We start from the raw sequence: 26,211 nt of genomic DNA, 5'->3' as shown, positions 1-26,211 counted from the left end.
AATGACCAGTGGTTAGCAGGGCCAGTCTGTGGAAATGGGGAAGTGTCCCCTCATCAATGACCACAGACCACACCTGACTTCCAGTTGTTGGCAGTGTCAAAAGAATTTATTTCAAATCTGTTTAAGAATGTGGTAAAACTCAAGTTTTTCAAAAAGTAATACAGGAAGTTCAACCAACCTCCTAAAGACCAGAAAACACAGTGTTTGCAATTCAAAAAATACAAACGCTTGTGGATACCTAATACAAAAATTAGAAAAAATTCCTTTCCTTACCACTGCCCACCCCTCTGTGTTCTCAGCAAAACATGAACAGCCACAGGACCAAGAGCTGCCACCAAATACCAACCACGGGGGACAGAATCAATGTGGTAGGGAGGGTGGGGAGAGGAGGCGAGAAGGGGCAGGAAAAGGGGGCCAAAACAACAGTACACAGCTTTCTGTTTCTGGTAAATTCCTTTGCCAACATTATACAAACATCTTTCATGCTCAGTGCGCCGGGAAGTGCAAAGGCGGCGATTCTTTATCATGCATTCACGTTTTCTGTTGTGTCTACACCCCACTCTCTGCTGGGGCTGAGAAAGTGGGGGGCTTAGGAAGTCCAGTCTCTGGGGGTTTGGAGTTGGAAAGGCCACTACAGGAGCTCCGGTAGTCATCCCAAGGCCTGTCTAGCATCTGCTCAGCGATGCGCACAAAGGCTTGATGCCCAGTGCCGCCCTGCTAGTCCTCACACTCTGGGCCCTCTCCCAGGGCTGGGTCAACAGCTGGGCCCTCAGTGAGCTGCACCACTTGAGGGAATCGCCTCACTTAGAGTCCAATCCCGGCTTCTGGATTCAACACTGTTCATGGAAAAGGTCAGGCTCCCCACCCTTCATAGCCTGTGCCAGGAAATCCCAACAGCAGTCAGTTGTCTGAAATGGACTTGTCATTAGCCATCCCCTCGAGGTCCCAGTTCAGCTGTATGTCATGACACTCTCAGATGTCTTCCAAAGCCACCCCTACTGTTGGGGAAATAAAAGTGAAAGGCTGTGCGTGAGTAGGGGGATGCCTTAGAGACCAGAACTGAAGGAACAGGAGGCAGAAGGCTGGCTAACATCTTTTCTTGGCTTAGGGGACACTACATGCAGATGCCTTTAGCACTCAAGAGAAGGTTGCTGACAGGTTTGGCCTGTTTAAAGCCCTGGAACATGGCATTAACCCAGGCTCTCCGTTAATGGGATGTGCTTGCTGTGGTCATATGAACTGGCTCAGATGGCCAGGCAGCTATGTGAAAAATACTTGCCTGATCACAGGAGGCTTGGGTGGAAGACACCATAGTCAGAGGACACAGTAAAGTCATCTAGGTTTGAGCCACTGAATGTGAGTCATTCAGCCTGGACCTTACCAATGAGACTATTTCATGATCCGCACAATACAGAGAGGAGGTAGGTTGGTGTGACCAGTCTTGTTTGCAGGCAGGGATACTGAGGCACAGAACAGGTAGGATATTCACCCCATGCATGCCATGAGCCAACATCAAAGCCAACTTAAGAGCTAAGTACTGAGAGATACTCTGCTGTATCGTCTCTCTGCCTCAAGCCTCTTCTTTACCTTGGCTCACCTCTTCACCTCTTCCCCAGCTGTCAAGACCCCACTCAACCAAGAACCCATACCATGCTGTCACTGACAACTGGCTGTTCCTGGGGTAAGAGTTCCCAGGACCAGTGTGGACTTTGAACGTCTTCTAACAATATATTATGAGATTGCTCTAACTCCTTGAGGGTCCCAAATCTATTAAGATATCCCTGTTCCTTCCAGGAAAATGTGGCCAAGAAAAATGAAGGGAAGGACATTTTCTTTCCAAGAGTAGAGGTGGGGTTGGCCACTATCTTCAGTAAGCAGAAGTGTAAGCCCCTTTCCCTCACACGCTCCACTGAAGACCTGTGAAGAATTCGTACGTTGGGGTAATAGGAGGCCAGTGGCTTTAGGACAGACCTCCTATGTGACACAGGAATGGGTACCAACACTATGAATGTCAACACCCAATAAATCAGTATGACCCAGATCCAGGTCAGCCCAAAAGGGGTATATGGATATCTCTAGGTATTTGGTTCTGTCACATTAACTGGGGTGCTCTTAGCATCTTGAGGGTAGAGACCAGGGGTGCTTAATGCTTTCCAGCACTCAGGCCCCACCCCAAAGGTCAACATTAAGCACCCCTGGGGCCACTCCCACAGTCCTGTGATGGTGTTCTTCACACTCCCATATTGAGATTCCCCGAAGGATTTTATCCTCTCTCTTCTCCTCTCTGCACTGGGAGGGAGGTCATAGGGGCTGGAGACAGCCTCACAAAGGGTGAACCCAGACCACCTGCGCTGAAACACGTCTCCACTCAAGAAGCAAGCCTTTGACTCACAGAATTAAGGCTGACATGCTGCCCCGGGAAAGTCAGTTCACATGGACACTGCACTCTGGCCCTGACCTGAGGGGGCCGGGGGAGGGGGAGGGCAACAAGAGCAAGAGAAAGGGCTCAATAGAGTGGGCATTCTCCATCTCGCAGGGCTCACCCATGCCTCAGGGCTCGCCCATGTCTCAGGGCTCGCCCTGGTAGCATATTGCTTCCTGGCTCTGGACCCCTTGGGGCTACAGGGCAGCTAAGAACATTTTTGGAACCACAGAGCACACAAAGGACTGAAGGTACAGCCTGGACCACATACAGTGTGAGAGTACCAAGGCCAGGCAGTTGTCCTCTAAAGCTGAGACCGCGTCTCCAGACAGGGCAGAGGAGGGAAAGCCTGGGCTGTGGATACTGCTGCCCTGCTGTGAGGGGGGAGGTGCTGTGTGTGTGTGTGTGTGTGTGTGGCGTAGGTGCCAGTGAGTATTTGTCAAGGACATTCGTTTCTAAGGGATTGGCATTCACTGACCCACACAGAAAGCAGGCTTCAGAGTTGAATGTCTTTCTCGCAGACCCTACCCCAAGTTCCTTCTCAGTGGCCCACCAAGGAAGGCCTCACCTTGATGTTGTGTATATACAGCAATGTCACCTCAGTCACCAGCTGCTAAGGTGACCCCATGATCTGTCTGTCACTTGCAATTCCAGGGCCTTGCCACTGTGAGGACTTAGCTTTTCTGATCGCCTCAAACTCCCAAGTGTGGGACACCTCCCCGCCCGTCTCTCATCCATGCATCCTGGTCCCTGAAAGGCGCCCTGTGCGGAAGGCAGGGGAGGTGGCTGTGCAGGGACGCCTGGGTTGTCCCTGGCATCAGCGTATTGCTTCTGGGCTCTGGTGAGCAAAGGGAGGTGTCTAGCCACCTCCCCCACCCATGCTGCTGTGGGAGATGGGGAGCTGGGTCTTCCTGGCTCAACTTCAGGGAACTCCTTAAAGAGGACACACCTGAGTTGGGTGTGATGCTCACCTCTGTAATCCCAGTACTCAGGAGGCTGAGGCAGGAGGATTGCTGTGAGTTCAAGGCCAGCCTGAGATATATAGTGAATTCCAGGCCAGCCTGGGCTACAGTGTGAGACCATGTCTCAAACAAACTAAAATAACAAGAAGAAGGAGGAAGAAGAAGTAGAGGAGGAGGGGGAGGAAGAGGAGGAGGGGAAAGAGGAGGAGGGGGAGGACAAGGGGGGAGGAGGAGGAGGAAAGTGACCTAGAGCTCTGGGGGCTCAATGGTTGACCACTTTCCTAGCATGTGCAGGACCAAGGCCATGGGTTGGATTCTCCAGCACCAGAAAAGAAGAAGTCACCTGGAATTGTGGCCATTTCCTTATCTCCCCAAAGCGATCCACAGATCCAGATCAGCCCAAGTGACTCCTGCCCCCACCAGGCAGGTGTTTGACCCAGGCTTTAAAGACTACAGGGGCTCCCCTTGGCCAGCCTTTCTGCTTGTTCTTACTCCAAGGTCTCTGGGCTCTCCCACAAGAGAGCCAGACACTTGGACCAGCACCAGCACCACCACCCCTGACCACCGCCACATGTGGCTGCCTGGGTCCAGGAGGGCAGAGGCTCCTCCATGCTCTTCACTCAGAAGCACCTTTCCCTCCCTCTGCTGGGATCTTCCAGAGCTGTGGCCGTGGGACAACAGGACCTGCTGAGCAACTGAGGATATGGTAGCCAGGGCCCCGCGGGCTGCCCTGAGGGCTCTAGATGCAATTATGAGCCGTTGAGCCAGAGAGCACTTAGCAGGAAGAGAGTCCAAAGAAGCCAAAGGTCCACCTCTGCCATGAAGGTGGCTCCAGGGCCCAGGGCGGAGGCTGGACAGCGTGGAACTGCTCCTGGTGACATCCGAGTATCTGAGAAAACCAGGGCCACCAGTGAGAACTCTGAGGTAGGACTGGAGGGTCTGGGCAGCCCAGCGGTGGGTACTTGGGAGCAGGTGCAGGGCCTATGCTCGAAGGCAGTGAGGAAGCACAGTTGGGATCGGTGCAGATCTGATATTTAAAAAACAAAACAAAACAGAAAAACAGCCCAGCTGATGGGCCAGTCATCCCTCGGTGTAAAATGAAACACTTGATGAAATGAATTCTTTCCAAAGGAGAGAGCAAGGACACTGGCAGACAGAGCTGGAGACTGCGGGAGACAGGCAGGGGTGACGTGAGGCCTGGGTGTGGGGATGACTTCCTGTGGACCTCGCCAGCAAGGGCAGCGCTCCTCAGAAGAACCCCAGGGAACCCTGGCTCACGTGGGAAGAGAAGTTGTAGGGTGTCATCATCTAGTTTCAGCCTTTCTCCGGGGGTCTCATGTGTCCCATTGTGACAGAGCCACTCCATGTTGCCACCAGGGCCGCTTCTCATTGTTGGTGATACTTCCAACAGGGCACTGGGTGAAGCCGTAGGGGCTTGCTTGATGAGAGGTCTTTCCGGGGTCTGCTGCTTCTGTGCTCAAGGCCTAGCCTAGGAAGGCAACGCAGTTTATTTCCATCAATTTCTGGGGAATCAGGTTGTAGAGAAAGCTACTGCCGTGCCAAGACATGTCACTGTCTTGGATTCCAGGGTTTCCATTTGGAACTTAGAACTGAATGAATAAAAGTTAACGGATTGAGCCAGGCGGTGGTGGCACACGCCTTTTATCTCAGCACTCGGGAGGCAGAGGCAGGTGGATGGATCTCTGTGAGTTTGAGGCCAGCCTGGTCTACAGAGTGAGTTCCAGGACAGGCTCCAAAGCTACACAGAGAAACCCTGTCTCAAAAAAAAAAAAAACACCTGATTGTTATACACACACTGTGTGTGGGGGGGGCGGGTATTGATAGCACATGGTTAATAGTAAAGGCGGTAAGGAAGCCCTTCTGAATGGTTCTAGTAGTTCATTAATGATTAATGTTCCATTAGTCCTGAATTCGTTTGCAGTGTATTGAAGACTACAGATCCCAAAGGCTCAAGGTCAGCTTCTTCCAGCAGAGGTGACAAGTTGCCAGCTTGGGACTCCAGAAGGAGCAGAGTCCTAGCAACGGGTTACAAGCAGGCATGGAGTGACGTCACAGCGCTGACTGGTCTTGGGATACCAGTCTCCAAGTTAGCCTTCCACTCTCCCTCCAGGAAAAAAAAAATTTAAGGGGAAATCAAACTTTTCAAAAGGTGTCAGAAAACAGAAGCCTGAAACCAAAGCCTTCCGGAGCACTGGGAACCCTAAGCTCTGTGGCGTAGAGGTGAAAGGCCACTCCTGACCTCGGCAGCCGCAGTATGGCCATGTGGCTCACAGCCCATTCATTTTCCATTTCCCCCAAAAGAGCATCTTCAGACATGGATTGGCTGCTGGGGCCCAGGACTTCCTGCTGTGCCCTTGTCCTCTGAGGGCCGCCACCACAACCAGGCAGGCAGGCAGCTGCAGGGGCCACCAGGCTAGTTGCCGGACAGCTTTGGCCGTCCTAGATTTGTTGGCACCTCCAGTCCTGTGTGCAAGGTGACCTGGAAAAGATGAAGCAAGCAGGGGTTGGCTCAGCGGCAGAACGCTTGCAGAGTGTGCAAAGGCCCTGGGGCCCGTCCCTAACACAGGAGGAGAGGAGAAAGAGGCGGGAGGCAGGGGGAATGGAGAAGAACAAAGGGCAGGAGAAGCTATCCATAACACCAAACACTGTGGCAGTACTGTGGCCACATGGGCCCCCCGTGGCCAGTGGAGAACTTACGCTGTGGACTTGCTGCTCATTTGTTCACATGGCTAAGTGTCACCTTGTATATCTTCCCTCACAATAGGAGCGACACGGATGACCAGCTGGGTTGGTTCCCTGTTTGGCTAGCGCCGTGGAGCCCTGAGGGGCTCCGGTTCTCACGGCTGAGTCTTTGCACCTGCCGTCTCCTCTAGTAACCCGACAGCTCACACTGTGCTCCTTGGTTTCCCTTTTCAAGTAACCAATGCCAGACTGTTGTGGACCCAGCTGCTGGGCAGTAGACACAAGGCAGGTCCCTTGATGGCCCCAGGAACAGAAGGAATCTGTTAGAAGTGAGGGATGTCCCTGTCCTCTGACCTCTCACTTGGCCTGTATCAGGAGCTCCTGTGCCATCCCATTCCCCTGGGGCACGGAGCCCCTGCTCCTCCCTGGAGCCCCTCCGAGCCTCTTTGCTCCAAGTGATCAAGTAGTACTTGGAACCTCCTCCAGGGATGCTCAGAGAGGCCGGCCGGCAAACTGCCTGTCTGGCAAATAGATGCCCAGTTTTGTGACAGTGCACACTGTCCAGGAAGCAGACAAGTTTCAGGGACTGGGCTCGGAGTATACCTGCACATTTCGGTTGAGGCTGAGAGCAGGCATGAAGACCCCATCCACATGGCTGAAGGCTGTGGGGCCCTGCTGCTGCCCATTGATGAAGAACGTCAGTGTGTGCTTGTTCAGGTCCAGCAGCACGCCCACAGTGGCCCCCTTGCACACACCGCCTTCAGTCCTAGGAAGATAAGCCAGGAAAACCTGTTACCACATCCAGCTTATGATATCACAGTAACTCAGAATACCCCACAGATATTAGTAACATCCTCATCCAAAATCAGCCTCTAAGGGTATGTGTGTATGTCAGATACAAGAAAAGACAACCCTGGGGGACCAAGCTGCTCAGCCCCTTCTTATCCATAGTGCCTGAGACCCACACACCAGGGAACGAGAGTTTGGCTGGGTGGATCCCTCCTGAAACCACAAGGCACCAAGCATGAGTACAGAAGAGAAGCGGTGGGTCATCTTTCCTTTTTCAGTCTCGTGATGATACTGAGCCAGATGGAGATGCAGTTCTCAAGGCCCAGAGACATTTGGAAAGGACATGCCCCTTCAGTTCACCTGCACAGAACTTTCCCAGGAGACTGGCAGCGTGTGGTGGGAGATGCATGCTGAACTGGGAATCAAGTCCCCTGAGTCACCACTCCACAGGTGACCATGCTAGTTTTGGAGCACTTGACAAATGTTGGGACTAAGACATTTCTGGGATGGTTAAAAATCTACCTTCGGGCGGGGAGGAACTTTAAGTGATGGACCTGGAAGACCTCACATTGAAGCCTCTGTGCCCGTCAGCAGACTTGCCCTTCATCAGCTAAGGGCTCCCTTAGCATCAACCTTGCTCAGCTCTGGGAGGAAACTGTGAGACCTCGGTTAGGATTGAGCCAGGGGCAGAGGTGAGAAGTGAGAAGAGCTCCTGACATGAAGTCTTAGAAGGACCTGGTGGACTGGCCGAGAGGAGGATGCTCCTGAAGAGGGCAGGTGTCCTGGAGGTGCCTTAGGGCTCGGTGCAGAAGGGTCCAACAGATGGGAAGGGAAACCAGAACTGGACAGTCACTGCACATCTAGTACTAAACACCAGGTGGCAGTGGAGACAAGTCTGACCTGCCAGCTTTCCACACAACCATCCCCTAGCATCAAGGTCATGTCTGGGAGCAGTGTCAAGCTTCTTTTCTGGAAGGAAGGTCACCTGCATTTGCCCCACCCTGGGACATGGGAGGAGTACACACAGGTATAGTTCTTCCCTCTGCTATCTTTTGTCTCTCATGTTCCTTCTGATCCTCTGCTGGGAAGCCAAGGGGCTGCCTGGCAAGGGCTCCAGAGCATTTAGGGAACATGACAGCCTGTGCCCTGGGGATTGAGGAGTTCTCACCTTAGGAGACTCCACTGATGTCCTCTTTAAATCCTAACAGCCCCTCTTAATCTCCCCAGGTCTGAGCAAAGCCCAGCCTGCCTAAACTTGCCTCATAATCTGCAACAGAGATGGGGCTTTTGTAAGGATTAAGGGTGCTTAGTCAGCACCTAATGTAAGCTTGAGGTCATCACTGTAGCCATCACAGAGTGTTTAGGTGGACGTCGGCTAAGCACACAGACATGGAACTGGTAGGCCCTTGGGTTAGAGGTGGAGGGAAGTGAGCTTGTAGCACCCAGGAAATCCACAGCACCTGGTCAGTGTGCATCGCCAGGTCAGCCTGCACCACCTGGTCAGTTTGGAGCACCTGGTCATCCTGTACCACCTGGCATGTGCCACCTGGTTAGCCTTCAGCACCTAGTCAGCAGCCTGCGTCACCTGGTCAGTCTGCATCACCTGATCAGTCTGTATCACTTGCTTAACCTACACCACTTAGTCTGAAGTACTGGCCAGACTGTTTTACTTGGTCAACCTGTAGTGCCTGGTCACTTCTATAGCCCAGCTAGAGAGTCCATAGGGATAGCCACTGCCCTTCCCATAAGCCTTTGGAGAGGAGAAAGACAGTGGTGAAAAGAAGGGCGGTCAGAGCCGGGTGGTGGTGGCACACGTCTTTAATCCCAGCACTCGGGAAGCAGAGGCAGGCGGATCTCTGTGAGTTCGAGGCCAGCCTGGTCTACAGAGTGAGTTCCAGGACAGGTGCAAAGCTACACAGAGAAACCCTGTCTTGGAAAACCAAAAAAAAAAAAAAAAAAAAAAAAAAAAGGTAGTGGTCAGGTAGGGACCTGAGGGCCCTCAGGCAAGTTCCTGGCCAAACTAGACCTGGCTTTCCTGTGGGAGGAGCTGGGTTACTCAGCTCTTTTTGTAAGAGCAACCAGGGCGCCAAGAACACGAGCACCCCAGGGACGGAGCAACCCCGCCAGGAGCCCAGTGAGGTCAGCTCCCTGAGACTGAAGTTCCTTTTTCCCCAGCGCAGTGACAGGGTCATTCCAGGCAAACCACTGGCCATGGCAATGACTTCTGCTCCCTCTGTCGGAAACAAGTCTCCCATTAGCTCTGTGCAGTGACTCGGGCTTAGCTTGATGACTGTAAAGATAATTGGAGCAGGACTCTGTGTAAGAAAACCACAAATTAAGCTCCCAGCAGAAGCCACTGTGAGGCCAGCTGGGGACTGAAGAGCCACTGGGCCAGAGCTGTTCCTGCCATCAAGTCCTTCCATTTATGCGACAGGCAAATGGTTTACTTCTCCCAGTCATTGTCCAAGCCTCCCGGAACTAGAGTATGAAGTACCTAAAAACAGCTCCTCTCCCAACACCTGGGGACAATCAAAGGGACACTGGTCTGCAAGACACTTATCCCCAACCCCTGAATCCTTGGAGGGCAGGGTGGCTGCGCACCTGTTCGTGTGGGAGTTACAGTGCATAAACCAGCTGCGGTTGTTGTCCACGTACATGGCCCAGGCCTTGTCGTCCTTGCCCAGCATCATGTCCTTGACTACGCTGGCCCTGGCCACCCCGAAGGCAGGGTCTGGGTGGTTGTCATACCGGTCCACATGTAGCTCCCAGTAGTGCACACCTTTGGAGAATGCAGCTGTGCCTAGCACCACCCGGTCATCATAGCTGCTGCAGGTGGCTGTCTGGTTGTCATTGGACAAGATGATGTCCCGGTGGCCAGAGTTGGGGTCAAAAGTGAACCAGGCCACTGCAAAGGAAGAAGTCAAAACAGACGAGGTCAAACAATCTCTCCTTCTTCCCTCTCTCTCTCCCTCTCCCTCCCTCCCTCCCTCCCTCCCTTCCTCCCTCCCTCCCTCCCTCCCTCCCTCCCTCCCCACCATCACCACCACCTCCATCCCCGCCCCCAACACACATACACACAAATTTTGCTGCTGAGTCAAGGTAATTGATAGACTCACTTGCTGCTATCAGAGTTGATTCACTGTGGCCAGTGGTCTTTGTGGGATGCACACACACACACACACACACACACACACACACACTCACACACTCACAGAGCAAGCCATGAGGAACAAGCCAGTAAGCAGCATCCTCCATGGCTTTTGCTTCAGTTTCTGCCTCCAGGTTCCTGCCCTGACTTCCCTCAGTGATGGACTGTGATCTGAGAGTTCTAAGATGAAATAAACCCTTCCCTCCACAAGTTGGTTTTGGTCATAGTCTTTATTTATCACAGCAATAGAAACCTAACACACAGGCGCTCTCTCTCTCTCTCTCTCTCTCTCTCTCTCTCTCTCTCTCTCTCTCTCTTTCTCTCTCTCTCTCTCTCCCTGCTCTGTATTCCTCCAAGTTTCTATTCCACTGATCCAGCCTTGCTAAGAAGCACAGACATGCAGGCTGCCTGGCCCCACACCCAGGTCCATTTCCTGGAGCCCTGAGTCCTAGCCTCTCCCCAGTGGTTCAGGCTCTGTTATAAGTGACGGAGGAAATGGCTATCCATGGCCCACCTTGTAGCTAGGAGATTGAAACACAAAGAGGTGATGTGGCCAAGTCACAAACCTCAAGCCCCATTAGATGGTGGCACCATCTGCTCACCCCACCACCCTCAGGACGTGGGAAATGAGGCCGTACTCTGACATCTGACCGCACAGCTGAGGATTGCTCACCATCGGACGTCTGCAGGACCACAGTCTTGCTGTAGGGCCCCACACCAGAGGAGTTGAAGGCTTTGACTCTGGCATTGTATGTGCTGTTAAAGTGAAGCCCGTCAATGGTGCACAGGGTCTCCTTGCCAACATACACTTCCTGAAAGAGCCAAGGATATTCATTTCACCTCAGAGCTTCCGGAAGTTTCCCTGAGGTGCACATCAACACCAGAAGTGCCCTTACATCTACAGAAGTACCAGATTAGAGGTGTTTCAACCCAGGCTAGTCATCCTGGTGGGGCCAGGCTCTGCCCCTTCCTCTCAAATTGCTGGCCCCTCTGTCTGGGATGCTGTAAGAGGAATGGGATCCTGGGAGGATGGGGTTGCAGGTGTGAAGCTAGCTAGGATGTTGCCTGAGACTTGCCTGCCTCCACTACCAGCCCTGCCAGAAGTCAAGGGGGACACCTAACGAACCCTCCTGCCCCTGAGAGCAGCATCTTCTGCTCCCTGACACCCTGACTCTGCTGGCCTCTGGTTCTCCAAGACAGCGAGCTTCCTTGACTGGACCTCGATTCTCATTTTCTAGGGTCTTTACTTTATTCCCCATTCACTTCCAAGTTTCCGTTGTCCTACTCTGCCCTAGTATGTATTGGTTTGTTTGAAACAAGATGTTACTGTAGCCCAAGCTGGTCTCGAACTCTCAATCCTTCTGCCCCAGGCTCTCAGGGCTGGGATTCCAGGCATGAATCACCAAACCTATTTAGCATTTATTTTCATGTGTCTTCATGAGCCAGCAGCTTTCCAGGTTCTGAAGGGCCCAAAAGAACACCTTCCACTGCAGAAACATGCTTCCAAGATAGGAGCCCACCCAGCCACCCTAGCATCAAAGCCAGAGAGCCAGACTAAGGCAGCCAAGAACTGTGTGGGAGGTATTTAAGATGTGGGCTAGCCTGTGGAAAGTGTACACATGTAGGCAGTGCACTCTCTGAGCTGTCAGCTCATACCTGTGGGGTTCCTCGAAATATTACCCAGACTTCTCTGATGGACACCTCTCCCTGAGGCTGTGGCCACAACTACTACCATAGGAAGTGCTCTCTCCACAAAGCCCTGGCTGGCAGACTTTCTTTGTCTTTGTAGTCATGGTGCTTGTCTTAGGGTAACGAAAGGGTTAAGAGCAGCCTCACAAGACAGCAGTCCTGTCTGGGCCTGCACAGTAGGGTTCTCACACAGCAGCAGGCCTCAGCAGGCCTCGCCGGAAACTGCCCCCTGAACAGCAGCATCTAGCTCACCCGGAACTGCCCCCCATCACCATCGTCCAGCTCCAGGATGTAGCCGTCAGCGGGGCTGTGGGTGAAGGGTGGTGTCCTCCAGGCCAGGGTGACACTGTTATTGCGGGTGCAGCACTTCTCCAGCTGCAGCAAGGGTACAGGTGGCACTGTGACAAGGATCATTCTGGTCAGCACACAGCACCCTCCTTCCGGCCCCAGTCCACCCCCCCCACCCCCCACCCCCCGAGCCATCCAAACCCTTGGGACCTGTGCCCTGAGGAGGGAAGTCCTATTTTCCATCTTGCCACCAACAGCCCTGGTGGCCGTGAAGCACACCCATATGACCTCAGCACAGTCCCTACTGGACATGCTGCAGAGTCACCTGCGTGGGCTCGGATGGCAGCTGGCAGGGCAGGAAGCCAAGTGAGAGCCAGCCCGCCGCTTACACTCGAGCTGGGAATGGAGGTACCGTGACTTCAATCTTAATGTCCTTCCGAGGCCTGTGTGTTAAAGGCTTGCTCCACAGGCTGGCACTACTGGGAGGTGGTAAAGCCTTTAAGAGGTGAGAAACGAGTGGGCACATTGGTGGTGTGCCCATGAGGGAGATGGTGGGACCCTAGCTCTTTTCTCTTTCTCCTTTCTGCTTCCTGGCCACAGGACAAGGGGCTGGACTCTACCATGGCATGCCCACCGCGGGCCCAAAGCCACAGGCCAACCACAGACTAAAACTTCCAAACCGTGCACCCAAATAAATCTTTTACAAGTTGATCATCTCGGGTGTGACAAAAAGATGAGTGACATGGATGAGGAACAAAATGCACAGGCAGTTGGAACTTTGATGGAAGGTTTGCAAGGTCAGGGGCCTTGACCATGGCACCAGACACAACTTCAGAGGGCTGGGTAGTCACCCCATGGAGCAAGGGACTGAAGCAGGCATGTTCTGAGCTCACTAAAGGCAAGCAGGAGAACCTGAATATGCCCCAGCTCTGCTCGGGCTCAAGAGGGTCTGGAAGGTGACACTGGCCGCTCTGACCTGGTTTGGAAGGGAAAACGGCGAGACTTGTTCTATGAGCCTGCGAGTTTCATTTTGGCTCAGAATGAGCTTACTGTCTCCCCAGGCTTGGCTGACTACCCAGGAAGGGGAGTCTGTGTCAACAACAGGCACTTGGCTCAGCCCATCCCTCCCTCCAATTGGCTGAAGGAGACTCTTGGCACCCTCTCACTCCTTCATCTCCCACACCCTAAAATTCAGCATCTACACCCGCAAGTGTTTTGTCCCGGAGCCCCCACTTTCCAGAACTGTCTTCCCCAGTCACAGCTTCCTCCCCCGCTCCCCACCAGGCGCCTGCTCCTTGCCACTGTCTCATTTACACCTGGGACAGGTGGAATTTCCAAACCTTCCCCGGGTGCAAGTTGTAAGGGAGTGAGCCTCGGGATGGCCTGAGGTCAGTGACAGGGCTCCCCTAAAGCCACACTGTCTGTCTTCCCCTCCGGATGAACCTTGGGCATCTTGGGGACGGTGGCGCATAGGACAGGAGTGCAGTTCTGGCCATCTTCTGTGAGTTTGGGGACTAGCCAAGCTGTGCGAGTTTCACTGACTCTTGGCTGTGGGTTCCTGTTGGCTCCCGGAACCCAGTTCCCACCATCCTCCACTGGTCCCTCAGTTCCCACCGTCCTCCACTGGTCCCCCAGTTCCCACCATCCTCCACTGGTCCCCCAGTTCCCACCATCCTCCACTGGTCCCCCAGTTCCCACCATCCTCCACTGGTCCCCCAGTTCCCACCATCCTCCACTGGTCCCCCAGTGCCCACCATCCTCCACTGGTCCCTCAGTTCCCACCGTCCTCCACTGGTCCCCCAGTTCCCACCATCCTCCACTGGTCCCCCAGTTCCCACCATCCTCCACTGGTCCCCCAGTTCCCACCATCCTCCACTGGTCCCCCAGTTCCCACCATCCTCCACTGGTCCCCCAGTGCCCACCATCCTCCACTGGTCCCCCAGTGCCCACCATCCTCCACTGGTCCCCCAGTGCCCACCATCCTCCACTGGTCCCTCAGTTCCCACCGTCCTCCACTGGTCCCCCAGTTCCCACCATCCTCCACTGGTCCCCCAGTGCCCACCATCCTCCACTGGTCCCCCAGTGCCCACCATCCTCCACTGGTCCCCCAGTGCCCACCATCCTCCACTGGTCCCTCAGTTCCCACCGTCCTCCACTGGTCCCCCAGTTCCCACCGTCCTCCACTGGTCCCCCAGTTCCCACCGTCCTCCACTGGTCCCCCAGTGCCCACCATCCTCCACTGGTCCCCCAGTTCCCACCATCCTCCACTGGTCCCCCAGTGCCCACCATCCTCCACTGGTCCCCCAGTTCCCACCATCCTCCACTGGTCCCCCAGTTCCCACCATCCTCCACTGGTCCCCCAGTTCCCACCATCCTCCACTGGTCCCCCAGTTCCCACCATCCTCCACTGGTCCCCCAGTGCCCACCATTCTCCACTGGTCCCCCAGTGCCCACCATCCTCCACTGGTCCGTTCTGCTCTCCCTCTTCGTGGACGGAAGCGTGTTCCTGCCTTGGGGCCTTGGCACTCGCCACCCTCTGCCATCCTCTGCCTCCTGCGAAGCTCTTCCCCTGTTGCCCCTGCTTCCTGGCCTCTTCCCTTTCCCCTTCATCCTTTGTTTCCTTCCTCCCCTTCTCCTGCCTCCCTCCTCTTCTTCCTCCTCCTATCTCCCGCCCCCTTCTCATTGTCTCTTTTCTCCCTGCCCCCTTTTTCTTCCCTCCTCCTCCTCCCCCAGGCTCCTTCCTCCTGACCTCCTTTTCTACTTCCTCTCCTCCCTCCTCCTTTTTCCTTCCTCCTTTTCTCCTCATGTCTTCTCTTCTTCCTCTTCTTTTCTCCCTTCTCTCCCTCTATTCCTCTCCCTCATTAGGATTACAGGTGCACCACCACACCTGGCGTCTCCCCCTCCCCTTTGTTCTTTCTTGCCCCTCCCCTCTCCTCCTTCTCACCTAAGAATACACCCTGACATCCACACAACCCCTCTGCCCTTTCTCCCTGGCACCTGCTGCTAACATCAATGGGGTCCTGAATTGCTGCTTCTCTAGCCCGGAAGTGCAGTCTGGGTGGGAATCTGCAGCCTTGCTCACATCTGCAACCTGAGCCCGCCCCCCCTCCCCCCCGGGGCAGCGCAGGACCGGTTCATTCTGCTTTCTGTCCTTGATCCTTGGTCTAGGAAAGGAAGTTCAGCTGCAGTTCTCCCATCCTGCCTAGGACCTGGGATCTTCGCCCTTCCCTCTGCCACTCTGCATGACAGGCTCCTGCGGCCATCAAGCTGCACTTGGCCTGTGTGCCTCTTGGGGAGGCAGCATCACTAAGTGGGTCCGACCACGGCTCACCCCTACATTTCATCTGGACGAAATCCAGCTGGTGGATGGCTTGCAGCAGCGGCTCGCTGTCCAGAGTCAGGTCAAATTCCGCAGACACTTTGGGCTCCAGGGCCCCTTTGACCCACTGCTCCTGAGACACCTGCACGCGCTTGATCAGGGCATCTGAGATCTTAAAGGGAGCACAGAAAGAAGGTTTGGGTTTGCAGAGGAAGAGCTGCCAGCCTTTACGAGGAAGGGCTCAGCTTTTTCTATAGATCACTGAAGGGAAGAGGCGGACTGAGCCTGGACCTGTGAGCCATGGCCAGGCTTAAGTGAGCTCAACCACCCAGACAAGCTGTGTTGTTTCAGCCACAGGTCAACCACATGATCATGCTAATGTAGTTTTATATGCTTTTTATTTTTATGATCATGTTAATGTGAAGAACCACTAGGGAGTTTTGTTGTTGTTGTTTTGTTTTGTTTTTAAGGTGGTCCAAACTCTTTTATGAAGTCACGGTGCTTTTTTGAGATAGGCAAATATACCCCTTCATACATCTGTTTGGCTAGTCCTCTCACTTTGCAAAGCGAAATATACTAGCCGTTGGTTCCTGGGTGTGAAGATGGGCTTCCCATGTCCCCAGGTTTTGAAGCCCATGCCCATGTCCTCCTCCTGTGTCCCCTCCCAGCTATTCCATGGTTTCTGCTGCAAACCCTGGCTGCCTGTGTCACGCCTGTGGCTCTGACTTCCTGTGCTGCAAAATTCTGCTTCTGAGACCTGGGCACATGTTACCGAAGAGCCATGAGGTGTACCCTTCCCCTTCTCCTCCTCATTTTCTTTTCTTTTTAGATTTTTTTTTATCGTATGTGTATGGATGTTTTGCCCGCATGCATGTCTGTGCACTGTGTGTGCCTAGTCTCCAAGGAGGTTAGGAAAGGGCATGAGATCCCCAGAAACTAGAGTTACAGGTCACTGTGAAGCACCATGTGGGTGCTAGGACCCAAAGCCAGGTCTTCTGCAAGGCAACAAGTGCTCTTAATCACTGAGCCGTCTCTTCAGCCCCTCCTGCAGCCTTCTTGGAGAGTAAACAATGGGATGCATGCTTCTCCCACAGGTAGGTTAACACGTGACCACGTTCCTGAGAATGAATGTCCTCAAGTTAGCCTGAATGCTGCTGAAGAAGTGGCCCTGACAAGGCTACACCATCTCTCGGAGAAGGTAGATCCTGCCCTCCATCTCTCTCTGTGCAGTTTGTCCTGTTCATGTGGAAAACTGTGTCTTCCCATTACTGGGGGCAATACTGGAGCATGGTATTTAGTCCCTAGATGATGCCTTTTTGACTTCTTGTTTACTGGCTGGTGCAGAATCAGGGTTATTACAAGTGAGGGTCAGAGCCATGATGACAGTCCAGGTATTCTGGCCTCACAGAGCAAAGGAAAAGCTATTCAAGTCCCAGCCAGGGAGGGACAGAGCCTAGAGAGAGACCTGGTTCAGGAAGAGCAGGGAGCATGGGTGGAGCTGAAGAAGTTGCCTGCAGTAGTCTTCCGGGGGCTGCTCACCTGCAGGAAGCCAGAGGGGTCATCCTCCTTGATCACCTCCAGGCAGTACTCCATCAGGCCTGTGGACTGACGCAGCTTCAGTGTGCAGTGATTGATCTGGTCCCAAACCATCTGCAACGGAGAGAGAGCTCTGAAGAACCCTTGGTGGGGAAACATAGTCAGTTACATCGGCAGTGTGTGAGTGGGCGCTGGGCGGCCGGGAAGGGCGTTGTTGATTTGCCCCATCTCATAGCCAGCACTCTACTCAGCTCCTGATTTGTGGAGTCATCACTGGGGAATCAGTGGGCCCCTTCCAGCACAGCAAAGCTTTCTGAGCTCTGGGCAGTCAGGCACACAAAGGGAATGATGTACAACCCACCCTGTGATGCGGTCAGCTTTCTGTCCGGTCAGGGATAACTTAGGGGGTTTCTCCTTATCCCCTTCCCAGGACACATGGTTCCCTCCCAACACACAACCTTCTCTCTTTAAAGTAATGTTTTCTGAGGGGGTTGTGGTACTCAGGAAGTCTGGGTTATATACTGAATTTGATGGTTTGTGACCAGCAAGGATACATAGCAAGCCCCTATCTCAAAAAAAAAAAAAAAAAAAAAAAAAAAAAAAAAAAAAAAAAAACCCAAAGAGATAAACTAAAATAGTGTTTTCTGAAATGGAGATGTAGTTCAGTTGGTAGAGTGCCTTGTCTAGCATGGCTGAAGCTCTGGGTAATCTGCCCAAGCATGATATACATGCCTAGAATCCCAGAACTTGGGAGGTGGAGGCAGGAGGATCAGGAGTTCAAGGTCATTCTCAGCTACATAGCAAATTTGAGGCCAGCCTGGGCCACACAAGACCCTCTCTAAAAGAAAAGCAAGTGTTTTCTAATTCACTTAGATACCTCTGGCACAGAGCTCCTTGGAACCACTTCGGGTCATTCTCAGTTTCTGCCCAAGCCAGGAACTTAGTGCTACATAAGGGATCATGACTCAGTGTCCCTTCGCAGAGCCTGGCCACACACATCATTGCTGAGTATGGATACATGAGATGATATAAGAGTCTGAAGAAGAAGACAGTGCTGGAGATCTGAGCAGAGCCTGACTGTTTCTGTCGCTGTCCACACCTGCTAGGCAAGATGAGAGAAGGCCCCACCCACCCACCAGACACAGGAGCCCAGAGCAGGTGGGAGAGGGGAGACTGCTCTGAAGACAGCAGGATGCTGTGGAGCACCTAGCTTTGGAGACTGCTTGAGAGTACTCCCTGACTCCTGCGTGTAACTGAACCGGCCAACTCAGGGCCTCCCAGCCACATCCGTTCACTCACTCGCCTAAGACCATCCTGTGCATAAGGCAGTGCCGCCCTCTGTTGGGTGCAGGTGACATCATAGGGGGAGAGGACCAGGTCACTCAGTTCTTACCTTCAGCTTGTGCTCTCTCTCTTTGGTCACCTTGGTGAGCAACTTGGCTTTCTGCCGGGTCAGTGCGTCCACCAGGGCATCACACTGTGCCACCAGGCAAGCTTCATAGTCCAATCCATTTTCCTGCGGAAGCAGAGAACCGTGATGAGGAGGGGCTGGCCTCTGTGGTCCAGAGGAGACAGCTCCTCTCAGAGCTCTCGATACTGTTTCTAAGTTGGGGGCGGCATGAATCGTGAGTGTGCATCAAGGAAGAGTTCCACGAACCGTGACACAGCCACACGGTGAAACGCCCTGTCGTCTGTTCGGAGAACATTGTTAGTGCCGTGGAAAAGCGGTCATGAGAGATGGGAAAAAGCCTGGGTGAGGTGTGGCATGCCTGTCATCCCAGCCCCTGAGAGGCAGAGGCAGGAAGAGCTTGACCTGAAGACTAGCCCAGAGACCTTGTCTTTAAAAACGGGGGAAGGAGGGAGAAGAGGAAGAAAGAAAACGGGACATTAGTGGTTCATAGAATAATCCTTGGGCTGGAGAGATGGCTCAGCCGTTAAAGGCTAGGCTCACAACCAAAAATATAAGAATAATCCCATATACAATGAGCGTATGTGTATATGTGTGTGCATATGTGTGATTGAGTATCTCTATGTGTGTATACATATATGTGTGTGTGTATGGTTGTATGCATATGTATGTACAGATGTATGTATGTGACAAGCACAGTCACCTCAGATGAGGGATACTGGTGAGCTTTTTTTTCAGCTCTGTCTTCTGTACTCTCTAAAATCTCTGTACCATACATTTTGTTTTTATAATCAGAAAAAGTAAAGCAAATAAAAGAGAGTGAGTCTGTCTGCCTTGGTTTCCAGGTCTCCAGGATCTGGGTAGATTCTAAATTGTCCCCCTGGATCATATACTGAATCATAAGCCCCAGGACCACACCGTGTGGCTGTGTTTGAAGCCAGAAGTTAAAATGAGGCCATCAGGGTGGCCCCAGTCCAATCCAAATGGTGTCCTTATAAGAAGGAGAAATCAGGACACAGACACACACAGAGGGACAGCCCCGTGAGGACACGGGGAGTACTACCATCTGCAAGCCAGGCAGAGAGGCCTCAGGAAAAGCTAGGTGACCTTGGGCTTGCAGCCTCTGGACTGAATCCATTTCTGTTGCTGCCTCTGCTCCACCTCTGATCTCTTACGGTGGCATTCGAGAAAACTAATACATCTTGTGTTCATGGAACATCAGAGCCCTGTGACTTGAGACTCCCTGCGGGAATCAGGCAGGGTGGTCGTCACATGCCTGTCATCTTAGCACTTTTAAGACTAAGGTCAGCTTGGGCTTTGTAATAAGACCCTGTATAAATAATAAAGATAATAGTAATAACAATAATTGTTTAAAGGAGGAGGAAAGGTAGGGGAGAAAGAGGAGGGTAAAGAAGAAAGCTTCAGGGCGCTTAGTCCTTTCCTCTGGCAAGGCATGGAAATGCTCTGGGCTCTCCTCTGTGCAGGTGGACCCTTCTGCATGTGCACATGGGTGAACTCTCTCTCCCTTGCCCAAAGCTCACTGAAGTGAGATGCACTGATTTCTGTGTGTTTTCCAGCCTCAGTGTGGGACGTAGCATAGACACTCAGATAACACGTTTTCTTAGGGAGCGAGGTGTTTCTATTTTGCTGCACTGGTTACACAGGCACGTCTAAGGACAAAAGATGTTCCCTGCATGTCAACGGACTGAGAGTGGCACTTTCAGCACCCAGGTCAATCCTCTAAAAAAAAATCATTGCTGAAAATCACTTGTCCCAAGACCAGCCCTCCTTTTTCTCTGTGTATTTGACAAACAGCCCACACTGTCTGTCCAGGACCAGAGTCTGCTCACCTGGATCTGCTGCAGTATGTTCTTGAGCTGAACCAGAAACTCCTTCGCCTCTTTGGCCTTATCTGAAACCCCATTTAGGGCCTGAGACAGCTGGGCCTGGAAAAGACATCATATGATGGAGAAGCTAGTTAGCATGGAAGGCACGTACCTGCATCCATCATGATAGCCTGTGCTTGTAAGAGAGGTTAAACCGGTCCCACTGGTACGTTGTCCTCTCTTAAAAAGAGGCTGTGGCCAACTCACAAGCCATACGATACATGCCTGTTTCCCATTTGTTGTTGATGCTGTTTACTTGAGGGGCGGAGAGGGAAACTCTGGAGCTTGTACATGCTAAGTAGGCACTCTATCACAGAGCTACATCTGGACCAACCCTGGACCAACATGTATCTGTTTCCCAGCAGGCCTTGGTGAGTTGTTCTAGTTTCAAAAGCAGTGTCTTGGCCCAGCCTGGTTGAGGGAGACCCTGTCCTCAGCAGCCCTTGCCTTCACTAGATTCCCCTCCTGGCTTGACTTTTCCTCTGACTAAATTGTTTGGTTTTGAGAGTTGGAGACTTTGCTTGTCTCAGCTAATAAATATTTGTGTTACAAATGGTTTGTTTTTGCTTGGACAGCAGGTCAGGTAAGTTTCCAAACTGTGCAGAGAATCCGCAGTGAGGAGCTGAGATCCGCCTTGGCTTTGCACTCGCCATGGGTATTAAGATGGCCCTGAGTTCCACTTTTGACACTTTGACCACAAGGACCCTCACTTACCATCAGGCTGCTGAAAATGTTACCAGGCAGATATGCCCTGACAAATGCTAATATCTTAAACCAGTGACTCTCAACCTTCCTAATGCTGCGACCCTTAATACAGTTCCTCATGCTGTGGTGACCCCCCTCTCCCGACCATAAAATTCCTTTCATTGCTACTTTATAACTGTAATTTTTCTACTGTTATGAATCATAATGTAAATATCTGATATGCAGGATATCTGATATGTGACCCCTGTGAAAGGGTCATTTGACTCCCAAAGGGGTCTTGACCCACAGTTTGAGAACCACTGTTAAAACCATCAGCTTTAATCCCAGTACTCGGGAGGCAGAGCCAGGTGGATCTCTGTGAGTTCGAGATCCAGGAAAGGCACCAAAGCTACATAGAGAAACCCTGTCTCGAAAAACCAAAAAAAAAAAAAAAAAAAAATCACAAACCAAAAAGCCATCAATTCCAAAGGCCTTTGCCACATTTTACTGGAGCAGGAGAAACAGAATGCCAGCAAAATCCAACTATCGAGGAAAATGTCCAGAATGCAGATGCCTGTGGGTGCTGAGAATGTGAGCCCAGCCCTCATGCTCCCACAGTGAGCACTCCACCCACAGAGGCATCTCCCCAGTCATGGTCTTTGCTCTTTTTGTTGTCCTTTCAGTTGCCACAGTGACAAAAAGTCTGACATATTCACATGGGAGAACCATCTAAAGACCGGAGTTCCACTACTACCATCCATGGAACTACCGGACCAGATCCTTTCCGGACCCTCGGGAGCACACCTAGGTCTCGGCCTCGAGTCCCAGCAGTGTGGAGGATGGATCTGCTGGTCTAAGCCACCTGGTTTGCACTGATGTAGCTGGTAACTCCAGCCAATAAACCCATTTTCTTCCAGCACCAGCTCTTCATGAATATTCATAGGATGGAATCACGCCACACATGCACTTTGTCCACATAACACAAGCAGACATCGACCTTCCATAGAAGAGGCCAAGGTCCGGTACTTTCAGGATGAGTCAGAACCACAGAAAACAAGTGCTCTGCAAGTATGACGGCACCCTGCCAACCCTTTCGGATTAATCCACATTCAGCCTTTCCCAGTTCCAAATGAACCAGCTCTTCGGGGTTCAATCCTGTTTCCATTACATTGTTCGGCGGCAGACCCTGAGGTTGGAACAGCTGTCTTTAGGCAGTCACTGGATGTGGCATGGCTGGGAGTCGGCGGGGGTGGAAACAGGACAATTAGGGCAAGCCAACCATGTTTTTAATTCTCAGAACAGGAGGGCACAGTTAGGACAGATGTCCAGTCTAAGCCCCACCACAAGAGGGTACGGAGGCTAGCTTGTGTCCCCCTGCACCACCCGGACAAGGAAGCCATCTCCGCCGCTCTCAGCCTCTATACCTGTAGTAACAATCATGGTAATGACAGTGATGGTGCCTTTCCTTATGTGATACATGGCATACATTGTGTTAAGTCCTTAAAGTGCATTGTCTCTGGGCTGACGAGATGGCTCAGTGGGTAAAGTCCTTGCTGTGCAGGCCTGGGGACCTAAGTTTGGGTCCCCAGCACCTAGGTAAAAGCCGAGTATCTGTACCCCCAGTGCTGGGGGGTAGGTAAAAGGCAAACCCCTGGAGCTCACTGGCCAGCCAGCCTGGCCCAGTCAACGAGCTGCAAGCTCAGTGGTCTCAAAAAACAAAGTGGAAATGGAAAGCCACTGAGGAACTTACCAGATGTGGACCTCTGGCCTCTACAATCACCTCAATACAAGTGTACTAAAATGCACAGGTGCACACACCATCACAAGCATGTACATATACAAGAGAAAAGTGCACACAAGAAACGTGCATTGTCTTGTTTAATACAAATGGCAAAAGGCTGAATTCTATACTCATCATCCCTGTAACCAGCTTCCTCTGCCTGCCCACACCTCTGTCCATGAGGCATTCCAATGCATTTCCCAGCTGGCTCCTGTCATCTCGTGAGGTCAGCTGATTGCTTCTGACACAGATAAAAGAGAAATCAGAGGCAGGCAGGCAGGCAGGCAGGATCGGAGGGACTGGGGTGGGGGGTGGGGAGGAGGGATGGAGGAAGGGAGTGGAAGACAGAAAAGGATGGGGGAGGTGGAGAGGGAGATAAAGAAGGAGAGGGATCAAGGGAGGAAGAGGGGGAGGGGAAGGAGGGAAGGAGGCAGGCAGGCAGACAGGCAGGCAGGGGAGAGCCAGAAGCGCGCTCAGAGTGCACTGAAATGTGCACCTGGAAAGATGCATGATTGGTCTACTTGTCTTTTCACACACAGCCCCCTAGAATGACCCTTCCTTTGTGAGTCTCTCTGCTCTATGAGTCAATGAGCAGTTAATAGTGTCTGCTCTGAAATATGGTGTTGACATTAGCATACAATTCCAGGGTTACAGCTTATTCATTACTCAATAAAGGTTCTTTTGGCCTCCTGAGTGCCGGCTGCTCTGCTGGGTACTAGGAGTACAAAGACACAATAAGGCATGATCCTTGCTCACAGGATCCTTCAATTCCGCTGTTATTTCTGTGTGTGGTGGATACAGATAGCTCAGAAATGAAGAGATCGTGTCAGGCTCTGTCAGCTGCACGGCATCATTGACAGGTGTGAATAACAAGAGTCTAATCAAGATGGAGTTCTATTATTAGAGCAGGTTCTAGTATTAGAATAAGTACCCATTGGAGGCCTTGAGAATGGCCAACTGGTGGGAAAGCAAAGTAAAAATGAGCACCAGTCACACTTGCTGACCAGATAGCAGCTCAGGCCATACCCCACCGGCAACAAGAACAAGCCTGGTTGGGGAAGAATGGGCACAAGCCCTGCACCGGCATCTCAGCCTTAACCAAGAAGCTAGACCCATGCCAAGCAGAGCTAGACAAGGATCTCATCACCCAAACCAAAACAGCTTTTTTAGGATCATGTAGGTTATAGTTTTAGTATCCTAAAACCAAGATGACCTCTCTATGATCAGGCTAGCTCAAGCACTGGTATCTCAAAACCAAAATATCCTCTCTAGGATTAGGTCTTAGAAACTATAATAGAATTGCTTCCATGACAATAATGACTAATGAGAATTTGTCTCAGTTCGTCTCTGTGGTCAAATCACACAAATAAATAAATAAATAAATAAATAAATAAATAAATAAATAAATAGCATCTGTCTCACAGCTTAGATTCCATCCTTTCCCATCCACATCCCTCTACTCCACTGAAGCCTGACTTTCCAGTCCCCTCACTCCTCAGTGTTTTACACTGAGAATTTGTTGTATATTTTGTTTGTGTTTGTGCCTGGAGATCAGAGGGCAGAGCTAGCCACTAGCTACCCATAGAGGCCAGGTCGTGGTGGCACACACCTTTAATCCTACCACTTAGGAGGAGGAAGCAGGAAGATCAGGAGTTCGAGGCCACCTTAGGCTACAGGAGATTAAACCAGCCTAAAAGAGAAACAGAGCCAGGTGGTGGTGGTGGTGGTGCACACCTTTAATCCCAGCCCTAGGGAGGTGGAGACAGGAATATATGGTGGGTGGAGACCAGATCTCGGTACCTATTTTGTTTGAGAATTCATAGAGGTTAAGGAGTCTCTAGTGGCTGCTGCTCTGCTTCTCTGATCTTTCAGCTTTCACCCTCAATATCTGACTCTGGGTTTCTATTGATAAGACTAATTAGGATCACACTTCAAGAAATGGCTCCATGCATGCTCAGTAGTATGTGCTGCTGCTGTTCCTTCCTTCGTTCCTTCCTTCGTTCCTTCGTTCCTTCCTTCCTTCCTTCCTTCCTTCCTTCCTTCCTTCCTTCCTTCCTTTTTTCTTTCCTTCCTTCTTTCCTTCTTTCCTTCCTCCTCTTCCTCCTCCTACTCCTCCTCCTGCTCTGGCTTTTTGAGACAGATTTTCTCTGGGTAGCCTTGGCTGTCCTGGAATTCACTCTGTAGACCAGGCTGGCTTTGAATTCAGAGATCCACCTGCCTCTGCCTCACCAGTGCTTGGATTAAAAGTGTCAAAGGACAAACAGGTGTCATTCCTCAGGCACCTTCCTTCAACATTTTTGTTTGAGATAAAGTCTCCTATTGGCCTGGAACTTAGTCGAGGCTAAGCTGGCTAATGAGCTAAGGGGACCTGCCTACCTCAGCCTCCCATCTCAGTTGCTAGGATTACAAACGCGTGCCACCATAGCAGATTAAATTCCAGTTCTTGCCCTTGCAAAGTGAGCATGTTACTGACTGAGCCACCTCCCAATCCCTGTGCTGAGATTTTTTTTGCCCTTTGAGAGAAGATAACATCTCCTCCTGAAGCCTTGGTGCTTAGGACACTGGTGGTCATGACTCTCTAGTGGGCAGATTGCAGCATAGACCCTCCTGAGGCATAACTCAACAAAGGATGTGATGGTGAGGAGCTACAGTCAGCTCTGCTTAAAACAAGAAGTGCCAGCAGCAGCTGATAGCCGTGTAGATACACAGCTCGGTGCGTAAACAGTCATCCAGATGGCGGTGGTCTGCTCAGTGCCAGCAGGGCTTCACTCTCCCTCTAGGAAACCTTTGTGGTTAATCACATTTCATTAATCTCCTAGTTTTGTAGACATCACCTAATGAACTAGAATCAAAGACTGGAGATTGGGTTAAGGCCAAGTATTTGCCTAGCACAGCCTAGACCTAATTTTTTTAAAGCGATTATTATTATTATTATTATTATTATTATTATATTATTATTATTATTGATGTTGTTGTTATTATTAATGTGTATTGCATCTGAATGTGTGCATGTGCAAGTGAGTGTGCCCAAGGAGACCAGTAGAAGGGGTCAGATGTCCTGGATCTGGAGTTACAGATGTTTGTGAGTCACTGGATGGAAATGCCACCACCACTCAGCTGTAAAAAGAGTATTTTTTACATACAAGAGGAGAAATGGCCACCCCTGCAAGAAAACAAATAAATCACAAGCCCAGGCTGATTTTTCAAACTTGTGTCAATCCTCCTGCCTCTGCCTCTTGAATGCTGAGATTACAGACGTATGCCGCTATGCCCAGCTGAACATTCTCTTACTTACATCTTTGCTTACATCTTGATTATTCCCTTAGTTTAAAATTATAAGCACAAAGCCACATGCTGGGTGTAATCCTACCACTCCTACCGGAGAAAGGAGCCAAAGAGATAGGCTCTATGAAACTCCCAGGCCAGCTAACCTGGAGTGTGCAGCATGGTGGCAGAAACCTTTGGGGACCAAAATGCCTTTGGGGACCACCCTAGGCATTTTGGGATGGGGGATTGGGCTTTGTTGGAACAGCTACTCTTGTTGACCTTGACCAGTGATCATTGATGGCTGCTTTTGGAAGGACTGAGTGGGTGTGG

The 26,211-nt window shown here is 51.7% G+C and overlaps 1 protein-coding gene across 3 annotated transcripts in view; it reads right to left on the bottom strand.

Annotated features, from left to right (window-relative positions):
- Nucleotides 1-26,211, bottom strand: part of Trim67 (tripartite motif containing 67) — a 39,606-nt gene continuing 13,395 nt past the window's right edge. Inside the window, exons 2-10 of one of the 3 annotated variants that reach the window (XM_076572326.1) lie at nt 20,115-20,210; nt 18,250-18,372; nt 16,860-16,970; nt 15,333-15,492; nt 11,966-12,111; nt 10,698-10,836; nt 9,532-9,781; nt 6,691-6,853; nt 1-5,884 (exon numbers count right to left, since the gene is read on the bottom strand). In XM_076572326.1, the coding sequence (XP_076428441.1) occupies nt 5,819-5,884; nt 6,691-6,853; nt 9,532-9,781; nt 10,698-10,836; nt 11,966-12,111; nt 15,333-15,492; nt 16,860-16,970; nt 18,250-18,372; nt 20,115-20,210 (1,254 nt within the window). In that variant the 3' untranslated portion in view covers nt 1-5,818. Of the gene's footprint in view, nt 5,885-6,690; nt 6,854-9,477; nt 9,782-10,697; nt 10,837-11,965; nt 12,112-15,332; nt 15,493-16,859; nt 16,971-18,249; nt 18,373-20,114; nt 20,211-26,211 lie in introns of all 3 variants that reach the window. The other 2 variants (XM_042277865.2, XM_006992820.4) reach the window with 2 other exon arrangements.

This window comes from Peromyscus maniculatus, chromosome 5, assembly GCF_049852395.1.
Source record: "Peromyscus maniculatus bairdii isolate BWxNUB_F1_BW_parent chromosome 5, HU_Pman_BW_mat_3.1, whole genome shotgun sequence".
Lineage (NCBI taxonomy): Eukaryota > Metazoa > Chordata > Mammalia > Rodentia > Cricetidae > Peromyscus > Peromyscus maniculatus.
The sequence above is the reverse complement of the archived record's forward strand: the minus strand, read 5'-3'. Positions and strand labels throughout refer to the sequence as shown.